At 31.0% G+C, this 21556-nt stretch overlaps 1 protein-coding gene across 3 annotated transcripts in view; it reads left to right on the top strand.

Annotated features, from left to right (window-relative positions):
* LOC130678771 (DNA-binding protein RFX2) overlaps positions 1 to 20728 on the top strand; it is a 115527-nt gene extending 94799 nt beyond the window's left edge. Inside the window, exons 8-16 of one of the 3 annotated variants that reach the window (XM_057486229.1) lie at positions 6294 to 6475; positions 9791 to 10264; positions 10343 to 10464; positions 10565 to 10662; positions 10731 to 10886; positions 10959 to 11161; positions 19728 to 19881; positions 19956 to 20007; positions 20086 to 20728. In XM_057486229.1, the coding sequence (XP_057342212.1) occupies positions 6294 to 6475; positions 9791 to 10264; positions 10343 to 10464; positions 10565 to 10662; positions 10731 to 10886; positions 10959 to 11161; positions 19728 to 19881; positions 19956 to 20007; positions 20086 to 20129 (1485 nt within the window). In that variant the 3' untranslated portion in view covers positions 20130 to 20728. The remainder of the gene's footprint in view (positions 1 to 6293; positions 6476 to 9790; positions 10265 to 10342; positions 10465 to 10564; positions 10663 to 10730; positions 10887 to 10958; positions 11162 to 19727; positions 19882 to 19955; positions 20008 to 20085) is intronic. The other 2 variants (XM_057486228.1, XM_057486230.1) reach the window with 2 other exon arrangements.
* The last annotated feature ends 828 nt before the right edge of the window (positions 20729 to 21556 follow it).

The raw sequence follows: 21556 nt of genomic DNA on the forward strand, positions 1-21556 counted from the left end.
AATCTCTTCTTAAGGGAAGCGTCGAATACGTGTTGTTAAGCATTAAAAAGTCTTGTGAGAACTCGCGTCATTTAACCATTAATTTTTGTCGTATTGCCGATTACTCGGTGAGACTGCGATTATAATGCACAATTACTACAACATAAATTTTTTGTGAATTCATTTTGTGTAGTGTTTCATATTTTTCTTATCCTTGTTCATTTTTTTATCTTTTATCACTACTGGTGTATTTCGGAGCATTTATCACCGTTATCCAGCATCAGTATTAATACAAGGAACCTTTAGTGCAAATCGAGTAGTGGATTTCAAATCGACGTGGGTTGCGCTGTTTTTACTGCTGCATCAGAAATAGGAATCAGTGCTGTTCTTCAGCAGGGCGCATTTAAAGATTGCCAGCCAGCGAGCTTTTTAGCTAAAAATTACAGCCATCAATCAAAAAATTATTAATCTACGACCGCAAGTTACTTGTGGTCTATGAAGTCGCAAGACATTTCCGGTACTTTTCCGAAGGTCAACATGAATTGATTCATTTCGATTACCTAGGCAATTACTTACTCCACCAACAAAGCTTTGCCTCATGATATCGTCAATACTTCGAAAGATTTTTAATTTTTTTTTTTACAATTTTTTTTTTTTCAGTAAATAATATTTTTTAATAACAAGGAGTTTCAAAAATATTTGAGAAAAACAAAAAAAGCAATTATTTTCTAATTTTCTGTCAACGATATCTCTCGAGCGGAAGCAATCGAAAGCTTTCATCGAGTTCTAGAGCTGATTAGAGTTTGGAATTGATTGATCAAACAGTTTTCAAAATATTCTAGAAAAATAAAAAAAGAATTTTTTTTTTCGTATTTCTTGAATATCTCAGAATCTATTTGACTAAATGATCTTAAATTTACACAAAACTCCAAATTTAGAAGAACTCTTTCAAATCCCGCGAGAACTATCTCGATCGGTTCGTTTATTACAAAAATAAGAGAGGTTGACATCTACACACACAAACACTCACGACTACCCACCACACACACACACACACACACTCACGACTACCCACCACACACACCTACATAAATATAGAAACTTGGCCATCATTCTGAAAATGATCAGGATAGCTTTCTAGAACCTGAAAACATCAACATCTGATGAAAACACGAATTTTCAGTATCGGGGTAAAAACGAAAACTTTTCAAATTTTCTCAACAGAAAGTTAAAGAAAACTAACAAAGTTCCTACATTAATTGCTCTTTGAAATAAGGCCTTGATGAATAACTTCGAAAATACAATCATATGTTGTTACTTGTTTTTGTTTGTTGTTAATAACAAATGACGCTCACGTTTTTTTTCCTCAAGTTTTGAGTGCATCTTTTTTTGGCATTATGACGAGACCGTAAAAACATTAGATGTGAACAAATTTTTGGACAGAATAAAATTTCTTACGAAATTATTAACTGTAATTTCGAAAAAAACACCTTTCAATACTTAAATTTTTGAAAAACAAAATTATATTCAGTGCTCATGTTTTTTCAGTATTTTTAAAATGCTTGTGAAAATGTTCGAAATTCTATAAAATTTGATAAAACTTCGTAAAATTTCATACTTTTTTACTGTACAAAATTTATAGTGGTTTTATAACTTTCACGAACTTTTATAAATTTTAATAAAATAATTACTTTTTTTGCGATCTATAATTTCGTTCTTATATTATTAATTATATGTTGTATAGTTTTTTATGAAACGATTAGTTAATTCAAAATTATATCAAATTTTATAAAATTTATGATAGAATAAAATTTCCTATCTTGATAAATTTACTATTTATTCATACACGATTACGTCAGTGCAGTTGATAGCAGCAAGGACAGAAACGGTAGGATATTCATCGGTAGGATAAATTTTTCATGGACTGCTTGTATCAAACAAAAAAATCTGGCTATCGGTAGACCCTGCGAAAAAACTTTTTTAAAAAAATGAGCACATAACAGTTTTTTGTATGAAAAATTCTCAGCTTTCCAATAAAAATATCCATTTTTTATTTTACGTTACAGAAGACTTTAAAATTCGATTAAAGAAGAAAAAACGATTTTTATGACTGTGCGGCGCTTGATACACCGATTTTGATATTTTTTTCTGAAAGCTGAGACTTTTTCCCACAAAATATGTAATTTTCACGATGTGCATATTTTTTGTTTGAATAAAATCAATAATTATTTAAATACAAGTCAGTGATTTTATAGTTTTATCAAACTCTAATAGTTTATTGTGTAACAAGAGATGAAACAAAACTATATCAGACGAGAGTGAAGTAGGCTGCCCGAGCCGTAGGCAAAATTTGACAATAACTGCAACGTGAAGTCGTGGTTCACACTATTTTTTTCATGATGACCTGCATTGAAAATTAGTTTCAGTGTCAGCAGCCAGTTAGAATCAAGTTAATTTAAGATCAATGGTGTGATCAACCATTAGTGTACGCGTAACTTATGATTTGCAATTTATAATTAAACAGAAACCATAAATACTATTTATTATTTACACAAATTTTTATCAAACTTGATTACAAAGTCAGAACTGTCATTAAAGCAGATAACATCAATAGTCTGAAATCACTATTAAACAAAACACGAAAATCAAAGTTCAAATTACTAATTCCCAGGGCCTGGAAGTTGGTGCTAACAATTAAACGTAAAAAAGAGAACAAAAACAAGATCGAAATCAATAATAACTCAAATGTCAAATATTAAAGAGGTTGACAGCAAAACACGTGGAATTCATGTAACCTATTGCGATTTCGAACAAATCAAATTATTGAATGAGATTTTGCAAAATACTTGCGATTATGAAAAATTTGCGGAGTTAACGCGAATTAAATCCTCTTCGGAGTGGAATTTACTCCGAAAGTGAGTTTATTTTAATATTAAAACTCCGAATTAGAGAAAATTCTGATTTGAATAAAATCCACTTCGAAATGACTCCGCAGAAAATTCCAAGTACCTATTCACACCGTATGCGGAGTGATTTTTTTTCTAAAACTCTGAACTCCAAATGACGGAGTAAATACGGATTCAAATGAAATCCGTGATCACTTCGAATTCGATCCCGATTTTCAACAGTGTGACATCAATTCAATCGTGAATAAATAGGAGGCAAAATTTCTTTTATAAAATTTCAGATACTTTTGGTGTAGCACGGTAATCTTCCTGATGGTCTCGCTTGTCGTCCAGCTAACGGTCATGGCATAATTTTGCTGACGGTATCGCTCACCACCTTGCTCGTCATCTTGCTGACGCTTTTTAAAGCTAATTAAAGTTTTTTAATCGTAGAGAGTTAATATTTTATTTAATTTTGTTCAAACAAAAAATATGCACACCGTAAAAATTACATATTTTGTGGGAAAAAGTCCCAGCTTTCAGAAAATAATATTAAAATAGATGTATCAAACGCCGCACAGTCATATAAATCGTTTTTTCTTCTTTAATCGAATTTTAAAAGGTCTTCTGTAACTTAAAATAAAAAATGAGTATTTTTATTGAAAAGCTGATAATTTTTCCAACGAATAACTGTTATGGTTTTCTCAAATTTTCAGAGAATTTTTTTTTTTAATACACAGAACACCTCCACAAGGTTGAACCAAATCTGCGTAGGTCGCCCCGTAAAAATAACTTTATTTGATGGAATGACCTATATATGGGGCATTCCATACCAAATCGGCCACTTTTTGAGGTCACCCCCTCCGATATTCTTGAAAAATTTATATGTTTTGGAGGCTGATAAAAAACGCTCTCATGAATTTTTTCAAATTTTTTTGACTACTTGTTTCCGAGATACCGATTTTTTTCAAAATACGAGGTTTTTTTTTTGAAACGGTTATAACTTCGCGAAAAGTACACCAATCGGATCGTTTTTTTTTCTAAAATCTTCGTTTTTGAATGTTCTTTCAAGAAAAAAACACGTTTTTATTCTTAATCAATTCCTTCATTTTTTATTTTAAGTTTGAAGCAAAAAAAACGTTTTTTGGAAATGTATGCCCCATCCGATTTTTTTGAAAAAATTCTAAAAAAAATTTTGATGAATTTAGAAAATTTTGAGACCAATCCGATCGTGGACAAACAATTCGTTCTATTTTTTTTCTTAATTCGAAAAAAGTTTTTTTCCCTAAATATTGTTTTTCGACTTAATTTGACCAATGAACATTCTCAGATCGGTCTATTTAGATGTTATGATTTTTTTTTAAATACTGTGCCGTTCGGAGTATACTATTTTTGGAAGTTTTTCTAGTCATTCAATAAATAAATTTTAAAAATCAACTAAGAACTACTTATGAGTTATCTTTATGACCTGGGAGAAGTGGTACGTGGCCTTATTGGGACGATAGCCAATAAGGAACAAAAAATACCCAGGAAAGGATAGTAAATGAAATTGATCCGAATTTAAACCCCAAAGTAATAAACGAAGTTTAATTTTTTTGACGCTTAAACAATTTGTGAATTTCAAATTCAGTTGAATTTGAGTATTGTTTTACAAGTAAACTTCCATTGTCAATTTGTATCACACAATGAAGTTTTTGAGTTCCTTTTGTAATTGCTGTTCTATTAAACTTCATTTCGTAATACCAAATGAAGATGGAAGTTTACTTTCCGGGAAAAAATGATCAGACCTGACCATGCCTATTGATGTATGATCAGGCCTGAAATTAGACCTGATCACGCCTGTTCATGTATGATTAGGCCTGAAATTAGACATGATCAGGCCTGATAATACCTGTCCATGCCTGTTCATGTCTGTTCATGTCTGAAGCGTTGAATACACTCAGGCCTGATCATGCCTGTTCATGCCTGTTCATGTCTGAAGCGTTAAATACAGTCAGGTCTGATCATGCCTGTTCATACCTGTCCATGCCTGTTCATGCCTGGTCATGTCTGAAGAGTTAAATACGCTCATGCCTGATCATACCTGTCCATGCCTGTCCATGCCTGTTCATGTCTGAAGCGTTAAATACGCTCATGCCTGATCATACCTGTCCATGCCTGGTCATGTCTGTTCATGCCTGTTCATGTCTGAAGCGTTAAATACGCTCAGGCCTGATCATACCTGTCCATGCCTGTTCATGCCTGGTCATATATGTTCATGTCTGTTCATGGCTGTTCATGTCTGCTCATAGATCTAAAATTTTGTTGACCAAGAATCTATCACGTATAAGATTTTTATTACTTGAAGTTCATACGAAACTTACTTTTCAACTAAATCTCTTAGGTCAGTGGGTAGTGAGTTACACTTTCAAGCGCAAGGTCCACGGTTCAAAACCTGCACACGCCCGAATTTTTTATTTTTTTTATTTTTATAGCAATAATTATATACATGTATAATTGAATATAGTTATACATAATTATATATAATTATATAGGGCCATTTTTTATATATAATTTTTTTACCCGGATGGGCATGAACAGACATGAACATACCGGATCAGACCTGAACATGCCTGATCAGGCCTGGTCAGGCATAGTCATTTTTCATGTCTGATCAGGCCTGAAGACTCATTCCTGTTCATGTCTGATCAGGTCTGATCATTTTTTCCCGGGATTGTAAAACAATACTTAAATTCAACTGAATTTGAAATTCACAAATTGTTTAAGCGTCAAAAAAAATAAACTTCGTTTATTAAATTATATAAATATAGAAATCTACTTCTATTTCGGATGCCGAATGGCTTTTTTTGTAGTTCTACGCGCTTCACGAACCCTCCTGCAACAAATTAAACAAAGAAAGTAACCTGATTCTAACTATTTTTATTATCTTCATGATAGCATGGTCCTTTTTATGCACGATACCTTTAAGTCAAATTAACAAAATTTGTTTTTTTTTGTTCAATTTTGCAATGATCAAATAGAGTTTTTCAGGTTTACATTTATTTTTTATAATATTTTTTAATAACATCATATAAATCGAGGTCAAATGTTGCTAGTTGCATGACAGCTATGCTTTTAAAATTCAATAATTTAAAAACTATGAAACCGAGTCTAAAATTTTTTTATATATCGTTTAACACGTTAGAGTTTATGATGCTGACAAGATTAATTTTTACTTCTAATGGATTTTATCAGAAATTATTTTTTAGCATGTAAAAGAACGATTTTGACTAGTCGCAACAAAATCAAAAATGGTGTGGTGATTTATGAGAACATTTTGTTGTATTAAAATAACCCGAATAAACATAAATTGTTTGATGATTTTTACATATCTGATTTTGTTTCTTAAAACAATTATTTTTTATTCATATTTAAATTTCTAATCAACAGGTTCAATGGTTATTGGAAAACTATGAGACAGCTGACGGCGTTTCTCTACCAAGATCAACGCTCTATAATCATTATTTACGCCACTGTTCCGATAATAAACTAGATCCTGTGAATGCAGCAAGTTTTGGTAAATTAATTCGATCTGTATTCCTTGGTTTGAGAACTCGACGTCTAGGAACTCGGTAAAATAATAATTATATATTTTTCTTAAACTTGCTTAATTTATCTTTTGAGAGTAATCGATATCGATCAAACAAATTGGCTTTAAGGTGTAAAGCTAAATTTTATTTATTAATATATTTGTTTTTAAATTGAAAGTTATCGACGCGATTTATCTGACAACGCTTTACAATATAACATAGCTCTATAAACTTGTAATCTAGTGATATTTTTTGAACCTGCTTATACAAATGAGACATTATGGTGAAATGTTTAAAAAAATATACCTCAGTTAGATTTTTATGAGAAATCTACTTAACACTTGAAGAATTGTTCGAGTACGTCTGATTTTTTTTTTTTGATACTTCATATTGCAAAGTTGCAATTCAATCCAAAACTGCTTTTACTCTTTATCCTGGTTACTTAAATCTAGTTCTGTCGAAATCTTTGCCTTTACTTAATAATAATCATATACAATAATTTCAGAATTGTATGTTTTTTAATTATAATCAAACTTTCAAGCTTTTGTAGCCCTAGGCAAGACATAACTTATCTTGAGCGCGAAGAGCCACTCTTGAATGCTTGCTTCGGATCATTTTTGATGAAATGAGTTTTGAATTAGATTGAAACGTCGCAATATAAAATATCTAAGAAAAATTCAGGAGACACTCAATTTTTTAATATTTTTTAGACGAATTCTCTATTGTATGAATCATGCAGTAATGAATATTTACAGTAATGATAGAGATCTGATATCATGTTTGAAACTTTCAGTACATTGAATTATGAGTTATCCAAAGAAAATACGCTGAATTATTATTTTTTTAATTTTTAATAAACGATATCTCTTAAACAAATCAACCGATTGTAATAGTTCTTACGGCAATCGACGCATTTTGTTGAATTCGTTAACTGATTTTCGAATTGATTAATCAAGTCGTATTGCACACCTTGAACGCGAAGCGGAGAGCTTGGGCTCTACTGTCGAATTTTTTAAGTCTCGCGTTTTCCTCACATTAAGCCGTATTTATTTTTGTTCACCGCACTAATACGATATGGAAAGTACATTAATAGAAAAAGGAAAAATTAATGAACAAGATTGACGCTTTTCTTAAATTGAACAACAACACGCATTATTATAAAAAAAGTTCGATAAAGAAATTATATCGTGGTTGTCCTTCAGTCTGTGATTCATAAATTCTCTGTGAACAATATATCTCGAGAACTATTTTACAAAACAACTTATTTTTTTCACTATCTTCAGAATCATGAAAAGATAGTTCCTCTCAATAATCACTTCTGTACTCCTTTTCGTTCTTTTATATTAAATCATTATTTTTAAAACTGATAGTTTAATATGTAAACAAACACATACTGCAGACATTTTTTTTTTACTTTTGAAACTTGATCACTTTCAATGAGACACCTGGTGATGCAAACTGAAAGCGGCTATTTCTTATGTGGAAAAAAATGTTTAAACTGAGACAAAAACTATGGATGACGTGTAGCAGAGTATTGAAATAAAATAAAAAATTAATGTAATTAGGTTAGTTGCTTTTTTTCTATTTTTGTTATTAGTTATTTAACTATTTTTCTCGGTAAGTAAATATGAATTGTCAGTATCGTACTATCCAAAATCTTTCGTATTAATTGAACAGATAAAACTTTTTTTTTAAATGGAAAAGAAATATGTGATTCATTAATGAATGGAAGTAAATTAGCTACCCGAAATATTACGTGAGTGTTTGAGGTGTACATTTTTGGATTTTCCAAGAATTTTTTGAAAAATTCACATATTCTAAAAAACAAGTTTTTTTCGTGTGCTTTAATTATCTCAGCATCTATTCGATCTAATGATCTGAAATCCACAGGAATATCGGCTGCTCACAAGTTCTTTTAACTGCCGGAAAAACCATTCAAATCGGTTGATTATTTTAATAGTTATAGAAGGATTACATATAGTCGCAAGCACATATGCATGCATACACACACACATACACTGCTCGGAAAATAGTCAAAACAGCCCCCCGGACTTGAAAACATTGACATCTATTAAAAAATCGATTTTTGAAAATCGGACTGAAAACAATAACTTACCTTTATTTTTTTAACTTCAAATTCTCTTAACGAGAAGTTAAAAATATCATTTAATAAAATACAAATTTACGATATGACAGATGAGTTACAAATGAAGCGAAGACTTGATGTAAACTCAAAAAATTGATTAAGTCAATTAATATCATTAACCACAAATGCAGATAACGTAAAGCATACATATAACATATACACTTTACTCGTGAAACGAAATAATTGCACTTGAGTATTGCTGCAATAATAATTTCTAATAGCTAGACACCCCAATAACAATTTTCCAAATGTTAAAAAATTATCACAAACAAAACCATAATGCCATCAAATAATTCGATTAATATTCAACTAGAATCAATCGGTTTGGATTGAAGTTTTAAATCAAGGAAACTCGCACTAAAAATCGTAAACAAGTACTCAATCAAATTAACAAAATGCTTAATTACCGCGTGACCAGAATTAACTCGATTATTTTAATCTTACTTAATATTCGAATTCGATAGCTGTGAGTTAACAACCACTTAAGTTGTTGATTAACTAATAAACTAACCTAAAATTTTATCAAAATACAGCCTAAGTAAAGCGAAAAAGCAAAAATAAACACAGCTAGCCGTCACAATATCCAATCAGTAAAGACTCCAGGAGTATCTCTCTATTCTCTTACTGTACTTTGTTTGATATTTCTTATATCGACTTTTCGAAGGAGAACCTCCCGAGATGGCATTAACTTGTTATCGACTGTTGAAAACTTTTGAGCTCTTTCCCAAGGCTGGGAGAATCACTTTGGCGATTTCTAACAAATGATAAACTTAAATTAAAATACAAAATTGCTTAAAACGAATGTCAGCGTTATGCTTTTTCTCAATATAACTATAAAGTATAATGGTGAAAACGGCGAGGTTCTCTCGTGCTTGAAATATGCTGCTCGCAACTAAATTCAAGAATTAGTTGAGGAAAAATGGATAATGCTGTAACTAAATAATTTTATTTATGTAAAATTCATAATTAAAAATTTAATTAAACTTTAATCGTGATTTTATCTGGTTTTACTAAGGATTTATACGTTTGTCTAAATTTTATTCTTAGAAATAAGAAAAACATCGATTTTTGTAAAAAAAAAAAAAAAAAAAAAAACATTTTTTAACTCCCCGCTAATAAAAATTGAATATTTCGAAAATAAGGGAAAATATTGTTTTAAATTTTTCATCTAAAGTATTTTTTATGGAATTTTTTGACATTTACATTTTTAGTGGAAATTCCAAATATCATTATTACGGGATCCGGGTAAAGCCGACTTCTCCTTTAATAATGTTGAATGAAGATGGAACATCACGACATCAACAAAATTCAAATAGCCATACCAAAAGATTTAAATTTATTAATAATCAAAAACAAGAGGCAATCTATGAAAATAATTCCCATGGGACCGCTAGTATTTCCTCAAGTAATTTGTCATCACAATATCATCAGTACTTGGGTGAAGCGAATGGTGCTATTCCCGAATTTCCTGAGATAATTGTTAATCATGACTCATCACTTCCTGAAGATTGCACACTAGAAGATATTGATACATTTCGTAGTATTTATCGTGAACATTGTGAAGCTTTTCTCGACGCGGTTCTAAACTTTGAGTTTGGTACGATCGAAAGTCTTTGGCGAGAATTCTGGAGAAGTCAAGATAATAATAATGGAGACGAATGTGAGGAAGAAAAATATTTATCAAAGTAAATTTATTAATATTATATAATTTTATAAATTATTAGCTACAACTTTATTTATATTAAATAATTCATTTTCAACAGAACGAAATTATATCATATGTGTAAATGTGGTGAAGTTCAAGATTTTATTAAGACAGTTGATTATACATTTTATCAAAATCTAGTCGAAGTGTTGATGCCAGATGTTCTTCGACCGATTCCCAGTGAGTTTAGTTATTATTTTTTTTTTTTTTCGGCGTATGACGAATATTCCATATTTCATCTGTGTTTCTAATAATCCACTTTGTTTGGGAATATATAAAGGTACACTGACACAGTCTATTAGAAATTTTGCAAAAGGATTGGAATCCTGGTTAACGGCAGCCATGAATGACTGTCCAGAAGAAATGATGCAAATTAAAGTGGGTTGACTCTACTTTTTAAACATATTTATTATAAGACAGAATAAAATTCACGTTTTTATTTTCAGTTAACAGCTGTTTCAGCTTTTGCCCAAACTCTACGTAGATATACGTCATTGAATCACCTTGCTCAGGCTGCACGTGCTGTACTTCAAAATTCTAGTCAAATCAATCAAATGTTGGCAGACTTAAATCGTGTAGATTTTCATAATGTTCAAGAGCAAGTACGTAATGGATGATTAATTATGCGTTACATTTATTTTATAAATGAAAATAATTATTGAACTTATTTCAAGGCTTCATGGGTTTGCCAATGTGATTATACAGTAGTTCAAAGATTAGAAGCAGATTTTAAGGTCACTTTACAACAGCAAAATTCATTAGAACAGTGGGCAATTTGGTTGAAAAGTGTCGTTACTCAAGTATTGAAACCTTTTGAAGGGAAATCATCATTTGCGAAAGCAGCTCGTCAATTTTTATTAAAATGGTCATTTTACAGGTACAATCAGTCATTCATATTATCAAACTTATTTTTTTTTTGGGTAGATTTTTCTAAAATCTAACTATTGTATTCGTCCTCATGCTTAATTTTTCAAGGAATTTTGTCACAACCTACCGTAATTAGTTGAGTAGGGTTCGAAAATACCATCCATTAAAAAATTTATAAATGTATGTATATATTTATATATATGGGATATAACGCAGTTTTGAGGACACGATTACGCCTACAATTCTTATCAGATCTTAATGAAATTTTTTACACTTATTCTATAGGCAATTACCTTGATCAAGTTCGAAGATGGGCTGAATCGTTTGAATTGTTTTGAAATTATAGCTGTTTGAAGTTTTCATGGTTTTTCGTAGAAATCGGTTTTTAATCACTGCTAAAACTTATATAACTTCAAAACTAATATTCATAGACAATTTCCGTAAAAAGTATCTGAAAGCTTCTCTAATAATCTTTAATTTATGACCTTAAGCTTTATGTTTTGACTATTTCTTCCAATAATTTGATAGCCTTGAAATTTTTAATGAAATCAAAAAATGTTGAAAATATGGGTTTTATTGCACATAACTTAAGCATTTCCAATTATAATCCAATTTCGTCAGTTTTATTTTATTGTACACAAAATAACCTGTAAATTTCACAGCTATTTTATATTGTAAAAGTATTTCTTTTGTTATGAATGATGTTTCAATCGTACCTACACGTCCTATAATTATATCTGATCTTGTCATTGTAATAGTCATTACAATTATAATCTCATACTAATTAAATTTTCTATACTTTGTTTACGTGAAGGTTAGTTTGGTACATTACATCTATAATGTTTTGTCAAATCAACTATCTGAAGTTCTCTGTCGAAAATAGTCGTTGTCTTTTTTGACTCTCACTCTTAGCAAACGAGCCTGATTTCATATCATGACTATACATTGTAACGTAATATTTTTTAAGACTCAATTAAACCCAATAATTACTCAAAACTTTTTACTCAACAAATTTACTCCAGAACTCAAAACTGAAATTACTCAAAATCAGGCTACGTTACACTTCGCCCACCAATCACCCCTCTCATCTCCTCCAGATCCTGACGGGCGCCAGCCGACTTTTATTTCCCCGGTATCGGCAACCGGTCTAAACGTGCACGTAAATTAAAACCTATAAACTATACCCTTTGGAGATGAGAGACATGACCGGCGGTAGCGGCATGTCCTGGTGCACTCAGTATGCTAGGTTGTGGAGAGAGGGTCGCGGTTCTTTCAATGCGAAAGAAGCCGATTATTTACATAATAGAAAAGACATGAAATAACAAAACAAAACTAAATAAAATTACCATGAAGATGACGCGAGAGTGACGCGGAGGAGGGCCCAAAAGACCCGCGGTCCAATACTCTTGGTCCATCACGCAAATAAATACCTGGGCAAGACATCGGGAACTTCTCGACGACGACGAATCACAAACTTTATACACTACTAGATAAGATATAAAATAAAATATAAATAAATAATGCGGTAATTTGCGACAACTATCACGACAAACGGCTCCAAGAGCACCATACCCAGAGCCACAAGCTCCAAAACGACAGCAGTCCACGGTCGTGGTCGAGGTCCACCCGGGCGACTCTCCGACTCACCACCGCTTACTCTAAAACTCCAAACTCGACTACTGGGTCGACTCGTTCACGAACGACGCCAAGTCTCCACTTTTCTCCTCAACGGTAGTCACACAACTGTTACACGATAATCTCCCACTCTAATTCGCTTACTCCACTTCATCTCTTTCAATCCCACATTCTCGCTCCTCCATCCATCCTTACCTTCACAAGCATACAAGCCGTGGACTCACGGGCCTTCTTGTAATGTTACTCCCCGAGATATCCGAAGTTAGCGAATTGTTGGCTTCCTCGAGCATCGCAAACGAGGCCTGCCATCCCCCCTGTAACCGTACACGTACCCCAGCTAACTTCGGGTACCACCACGAAGGGGCGGCGACATCTCAGTCGCACCTCCGTGATCACCACGTCAACCCTGAGGGCTAGTCGTCATCACTGGTCTGGAGGCACGTTATCTTGGCCACTATCCGCGACACAGCTAGACCTCCCCCGTTAAATCCACGCTCCATCACACAGACACTCCAGAAACATACCCCACACCGTACACGTACTCTATCACACACTTATCTTACCATACACATTTATACCCCATATCCTCAACTCATTATCCAATACCCTCAACTCGACACACATACTCACTTTTTCTCTCGCTATCACACAGACCCACGTACTCCAACCTTCAACTCCATCCCCTCGGCAATGTAACGTCACAACATGTACACTAACATGTATCACAAGATATGTATGTATGAAACTTTTTATATAGATTAATTGGAAAATCTACCTACCATTTCGGCTGCCGAATGGCCTTTTTATCACTGGAATCACCAAACCAGTAAATCCTAAGTTAGATAATTTTTGATCTGTGGCATTATCTCAAAACCGCGCATACATAAAAACTGGATAATTTTTGATTTGTGGAATTATCACCAAAACCACGCGAAATTAAAACTAAAACTATAAAATCCATACGAAAAATTACGTCACAGTATATTGTAACATATAATTTTATTACTCTATCAGACTCAACAAAATTACACATAAAGGGTATAGCCGGATTAATATGGGGATTCTGCCCCCATGGCTTTTTTGACTTAAACTTAGGGGGTCGATTTGGTGTCGAATAACAATAATTCACCTCAATTTTTGGCTCTTTAACTCAAACGGTATTCGAGAATTTCAAAAAAACCTGTTTTTTCGAAATTATTTTCATTTTTATAGTAAAATTCGGAATTAATCAATGATGGTTTTTTTTCTAATTCTTACGAGTCCAAAACATGAAAAAATCATATGTTAGTGATTCTCAAACGGAAAGCCGATTTTTAACGGAGAAAAGAAAATTATAATCTTTTTTTTTAGCCTTTTTGAAAATGTCTTTCATACTCCTCTATACTCAGGAATTTTTTTGAATTTTTTGAATTGGTAGAACAATTCAAAAAAAATTAAAAACTCATTTTTTTAAAAATTCTTGCGTTTTAACAAACTTGACGTATATATGATATCAGATACTTTTTGTAGGAAATTAAATTTTCTACAAGAATGTGCTCGTTAAAATTTGAAAAAAATTTTTTTGACGGAATAAAAATGAAAAATAATTTTAAAAAAATAAACATTGAGGAAACTAAATTTTTGTTGATCTTTGAAACCCGTAACTTTGTCCCAGTTCGTTTGACGTATATAATGCTTGAACACTTTTTAGGTAGATTTTTCTAAAATCTAACTATTGTATTTGTCTTCATGGTCGATTCTTCAAGGAATTTTGTCACAACCTATCATAATTAGTTGAGTAGGGTTCAAAAATACCATCCGTTAAAAAATTTATATATGTATGTATATATATATATATATATATATATATATATATATATATATATGGGATATAACGCAGTTTTGAGGACACGATTACGCCTACAATTCTTATCAGATCTTAATGAAATTTTTCACACTTATTCTATGGGTGATTATCACGGTTAAGTTCGAAGATGGGCAAACTCGGTTGATTAGTTTAGAAGTTATGGCTTTTTGAAATTTCCATGATTTTTTGAAAAAATCAATTTTTTTCCACATTCAAGTTCATATAATTTTAAAACTAATACTCGTAGACAATTTCCGTAAAAAGTATCTGAAAGCTTGTCTAATAAGCTTTAATTTATGACCTTAGACTTTATATTTCGACCATTTCATCCTATAATTTGATGACCTTGAAAATTTTAATGGAATCAAAAAATGTTGAAAATATGGGTTTCATTCCACATAACTTATGAATTTTCCATTATAATCCGGTTTCGTCAGTTGTATTTTATTGTGCACAAAATAACCTGTAAATTTCACTGCTATTTTATATTTTAAAAGTATTTCTGTTATTACTTATGATGTATCAAATGTACCTCTACTCCCTATGATTATCACTGGTCTTGTCATTACGACAGCACCTACAGTTCTTATCGGATCTTAATGAAATTTTCCACACTTATTCTATAGGCGATTATCTTGATCAAGTTTAAAGATGGGCTAAATCGTTTGAAAAGTTTTGAAGTTATGGCTGTTTAAAATTTTCACGATTTTTCGAAAAAATCAGTTTTTATCCACTTTTAAAGTTTATATAATTTTAAAACTGAAACTCATAGATAATTTCTGTAAAAAGTATTTCAAATTTTGACTAATAAGCTTTAATTTATGACCTTAACCTTTATGTTTCGAGTATTTCTTCCAATAATTTGATAGCCTTGAAATTTTCATGAAATCAAAAAAAGTCTAAAATATGGTTTTCATTCCACATAACTTATGTATTTTCCATTATAATACAATTTTGTCAGTTGTACTTTATTGTGAACAAAATAACCTGCAAATTTTACAGCTATTTTATATTTTAAAAGTATTTCTTTTAATATTTATGATGTTTCAATCGTACCTGTAGTCCTAAAATTATATCTGATCTTGCCATCGTAATAGCAATTACAATTATGATCTCATACTAATTAAATTTTCTATACTTTTTTACGTGAAGGTTAGTTTGGTAGATTACCTATATAATGCTTTGTCGAATCAACTATCTGAAGTTCTCTATCGAAAATAGTCGTTGTCTTTTTTTACCCTCACTCTAAGAAAACGAGCCTAATATCATATCATGTCTATACTAACATGCATCACAAGATATGTATGTATGTGACTTTTTATAAATCTACCTTCTATTTCGGCTGCCGAATGGCCTTTTTTTTGTAGAGACTTTAATTTCCTACGAAATTATACTAGGCAAAATTGAAAAAAAAATTTTTTCCATAGTCTTAATACCGAAAAACTGAAATGAAAAATTTTCGCGCATATTTTAAATGGGAAAGGGGACCCCCCTTTGTGAAAGCTCAATGTTGAAGATATCTGGCTGAAATTCGGTGAGGATTTTCCTTATAACATAAAGTAACTTTTGAGCTCATAAGACGTTGAAAAAAAATATATTTGTTTTTTTTTGGACACCCTAATACTTATAGATTATTTCATACTATTATAGATTATTTCATATTACCGTTTGAGTTAAAGAGCTAAAAATTGAGGTGAATTATTTTCATTCGACACCAAATCGACCCCCTAAGTTTATGTCAAAAAAGCCATGGGGGCAGAATCCCTATATTAATCCGGCTATGCCCTTTTACTCAATACTGAAATTAGACAAAATCGGGCCACGCTTCACTTCGTCCACCTGTCATCTCTCTCATTTCCTCCAGATCCTGACGGAACCAACTGACTTTTGTTTCCCCGGTATCGGCAACCGGTCTAAATGTACACGTGAATTAAAACCTAAGATCTCAATCCTTTGGAGATGAGTGATCTTTTAAAATTTTGAATATACTTAAGAGCTTTTCACATAATCCTTGAAATTTATAGAACACTCCAGAGCATTGTAGATAAATTAGAATCATTTTCAATTGATTTAAATCCAGTAAGAACAGTTTGGAGCTTCCCAAATGATTCTCGAAATTTCTAGAACAATCCCGAACTTTCCAGACTGATTAAGATAATTATTTAATGATTATAAAAATTTAAATATATTTAAGAACTTTCAAGATTATTTTTGAAATTTCTATAGAACAACCCAGAACATTCTAGATCAGTCATAGACATATCGTCGAAGGTAACTTTTTTCAACCCCCATATTTTTTTCCACACTCATAATTATCTATTAAATTGAATCCTCTCATTTAATTAAAATTTCGAAAATCGAGTAAGAAGTAGATTTTTGGATGATACAAATATCCAAAAATTGATTACGAAAAAAATCGTAAGTTACCAACTTATTCCTTACAATATAATGAATATATATGCCAAGTTTCAAATTTTTGCATCGAAATCATACGTATTTTCCATTTAAAACTTTGACTGCGGTAAGGGCCAGATTAAAATTGAAATTAAGAGCTGTAAATTGACAAGAATTTTTTTCTATTTATGTGAAACCGATTGAGGACTATCGTGAAAAAAAAGTCCGAAATCCCCAAAATAAGGACCACCCTAATATATCGCGTGCTAAAAGGTAAAAGGGCGCATAAATTTTTTTCTTATCGCTAATCGATTAGTAAACATTTTTTACGCATGAAAATCGAACATAGATTTCCTAAAGTTAAAAGGGCGTATGCCCTTAATTATGCGCCCTTTTAGCTTAAGGAATTTGAAAATTTTGTGACCTAAAGCTAAAAGGATCTACAAATTTTTGTTCCAAGGAATTTATTAAAAAGTTTAGTCTAAGTCTGAAAATGAAAAAAAAAAAAAAAATGCTACAGTCAAAAAAGTGCATTCTAACTAATCCACTGTAAAAAAATTTTCGGACCCGGTGTAGTGTAAATGACTCGGTGTGAAAATTACACCAAATATCGTGTTAAATTTAGGTGGTGTGAATTAAAAATTTTACACTGTCAAGCGTATAAATGTGTAATTTATGATAATTTTGCGTTGAGAAAGAATAATCATAAAAATATTTAAATGTTTAAAATACTATTTAATATATAAGCAATATTAACATAGTTATTGATTAAGTAGTTAAAGATGATTAATGATCATTTGTTGCGCACTGAAAAAAAACATTGGTACCGTAACAAAAGTCAAGATTACGCAGCTATGTGGTATGATAACAAAACTATCTTGGTTAACGCAATGAAGTGACATTTGTTGTGGTAAGTAAAGTGAAGTTGCTGTTTTAACAAATAATGTGTTGAGGAAAACTTTTCGAATACGCATAGAATTTTCTTCATCTAATACATTACTAAGGCTGATAGTCAGTATTGGTCATAGTTGTAAACGTGATACTTAGCTCAATTTAGACAGACAGTTATTTTCCAGATAACAATTGTGAACAAATAAATAATATTTTACTTAACACATGTCATTTGTTACAACGGCAACTTCACTTTACTTGCCACAACAAATATCACTTCGTTGCGTTGACCAAGATAGATTTGTTATCTTAACAAATAGCTGCGTAATCTTGACTTTTGTCACGGTAGCAAATTTTTTGTTTTTTTCAGGTAGCAGTTTTTTTATCAGCATGTCTAGAAGAGAATTGTTATGACAACTATACTTCTATCGTTAGCAAGCCTAATTTGATATAATTATCATTACAATATAAATATTAGGGTGAGCCAAAAAAACCAACCTATCGAATTTACGTCTCAAAAAGGACCTATATATTGAGAAAAAAATTCTCCCATTAGGCAAAATTTGTAGCCCAATTTTAAAAAGTGTCGGTAGCCATTTGAAATTTCCCATTTAAATAACATGCAAAATAATTTTTTTTTATTATAAATCTTATAACTTTTGAACCATGTGAGACAAAAAGTTCGGCTTTAGAATATTCTTGTAGGGCATTAAATTTCTCAAAAGAAAGTCCTGGGAGTCAAATTTGTAAACTTGATATTTCGTATACTAACAGGCTATCAAAGTCTAGAGTAAACAGAATCATACAAATTTAAGGTTTTATTTGGATTTTCCAAATATTTTTCTTTTATTGTGATCGATAACAAAATATTATTTGTTACAACGTGGATATTGTTGGTGCTTTCATTGCACTACATTTGTAGAACAAATTTTCTTGTAGTGTTGATATTTTTAATAATAAAGCCTTAAATTTGTATGATTTTGTTTACTCTAGACTTTGATGGCCTGTTAGTATACGAAATATCAAGTTTACAAATTCGACTCACAGGACTTTTTTTAAAGAAATTTAATGCCATACAAGAATATTCTAGAGCTGAATTTTCATCTCACACGGTTCAAAAATTATAATATTTTTAATAAAAAAAAAATTTTTTCCATGTTATTTAAATGGGAAATTTCAGATACCTACCGACACCTTTTAAAATTGAGCTAAAAATTTTGCCCAATGGGAGAATTTTTTTCTCGATATATAGGTCCTTTTTAAGACATAAATTCGATAGGTTGGTTTTTTTGGCTCACCCTAATAAATATAGTAATCACTATTAAAAATTAATAGTTTTAGCTACTATATTAGTTTAGCGCCTTCAATTATTTCAATAACGATAAATTCAAAAAATTAATTTTTTTTTTCCTCTCTATTCAAGTGAAGTACGAGGTAATTACTTTCATACTGCATTAACACATTTATATCATACCTATATGCTCGCTCTTCTTTCTGAGAATAGGATTTTCGTCACTACCCCACGGGGGATTCGAACCTAATACCTACCACACTACATGCGCGAGAGACCAACGATAATACCGCTAGGCTACGGAACCAGTTGAAAAATTACTGTTCGACTGTGCTTCTAATGCTTTATTCCCACATTGATTTCTTATGTTCTATTAGTTATAAAATATTTTTAAAATGTACGAAGTAAATGTAATTAAAAGAATAATCACGGGCCAAAAAATATTTTCATTTAATGGAATGGCTTATGTGTAAATCATATTCATTAATACTTGCTCAATAATTTATTTTTTATTTTCAGTTCTATGGTTATCCGTGATTTGACATTACGCAGTGCTGCCAGTTTTGGATCTTTTCATCTCATCCGATTACTTTACGATGAATACATGTTTTACCTTATTGAGCATCAGGTCGCTATTGCAACGGGCACTACTCCAATAGCTGTAATGGGTGATGTAATAACTATATTCATGTTAATTAAATTTAGCTGATCACTCAGAAATTGAAACAATTTTTTCATCAATTTCAGAAAAACCAAACTTATCAGATTATCAATAATTATGATGTAACTTCAAATGGAAGTGAGTAATTACCGTAACTTAAAACGATAAATAATTATATAAATGCGATAATCAATTGTGAAATTGAAAATATTTTAGATTCTCCAACTATAAGCGAACAAAAACGTATGAAAATGAGCTAACTAAGTGCCAGTGCTCTTTAAACAACAGAATCTGTGCAATATATAGACTTTTTCTTACAATATTGAAATTTTGTTAAAAACCACATGTCGTTAAGTATAAACTAGTTTGAGAAATTATTTTATGTTAAAACAGAATGGAATTTGACGGACATCAGTAACTTAATAAGAATAACAAATATTCTGACTAATCCACAATAGTCTTGAAGCAGAACCAAAATGAGGAGGTTTAAGTTTATGTAACGAATAAAACAAAATGATTAATAAATATTGCAAAGTTCTTCGAAAAAAAAAAAGTAAAATAAAATAAAGTTGAAGAATAAAAAACCATTTTATTAAAAAGCAGAAGATGTTTTTAGATACAATAAATGAGCGTCAACCATCTTTTTAGCTGAACTGCATTTGATCAAATCTATGGGACCATCAACATTCAGCGTTCTCTTAGAAAACTCATCCGAAGATATAAATAATTGATTGAAAGTTGTATACTCACAAAATCTTTTTTTTTTTTTTAACATGTCCATAAATTTCTTTACAATAACATAAACTTAAATAAAAAAATGCCTGATAAAAAAAAATAATAAAATATACCTTAACAATATTTACCCTTATGTATTTTTTTTTTTGTAATGAACGTATAGTCTACAATAGAAAAAAGTTACATCCGGAGACACGGTACCCTTATTAAGAAAAATGATTTAATCCATGCTAAGTGTATATATTAGTCAATTCTAATTGTTTTAAATCATTTGAGATTTTTTTGAATCATTTCAAAAAAATCTCAAATGATTTAAAACAATTAGAATTGACTAATATATACACTTAGCATGGATTAAATCATTTTTCTTATGTATTTTTACCCTTATGTATTTTTTTTTTTTTTGTAATGAACATATAGTCTACAATAGAAAAAAGTTACATCCGGAGACACGGTACCCTTATTAAGAAAAATGATTTAATCCATGCTAAGTGTATATATTAGTCAATTCTAATTGTTTTAAATCATTTGAGATTTTTTTGAATCATTTCAAATAATTTTTCTTAATCAGGGTACTCCGGCTATCTCCATGGCAATAGGTTTTATAAGAAAAAAGTGCACCAGTTATTTTTTGCAGTGTAGATTATAAAAATTTCACGTTTTAAGCCTGTAGATCTTTAAAATTAAAGACGTCAAAATTTTCGTTTTACGACCCTGCGAACCTTCATAAAAGTCAACTTTCTGAAAAAAATTTACGCCCTTCATTTTCTTTTCGCGAGTAAAAATTTGTTTTAAATTTCGAGTCTATAGGTCTTTTGGTTCAGGAACGGAGAAATTTGAATTTTAAACGTCCTCGCAAAGTCTTCGAAGAGTATATTATCGGTAATAAATTTTCAGTATTGATTTTCTTGTATGGTAGCTAATATTCGTTTCAAGTTCTGATATTGTAAGT

This window comes from Microplitis mediator, chromosome 2, assembly GCF_029852145.1.
Source record: "Microplitis mediator isolate UGA2020A chromosome 2, iyMicMedi2.1, whole genome shotgun sequence".
Lineage (NCBI taxonomy): Eukaryota > Metazoa > Arthropoda > Insecta > Hymenoptera > Braconidae > Microplitis > Microplitis mediator.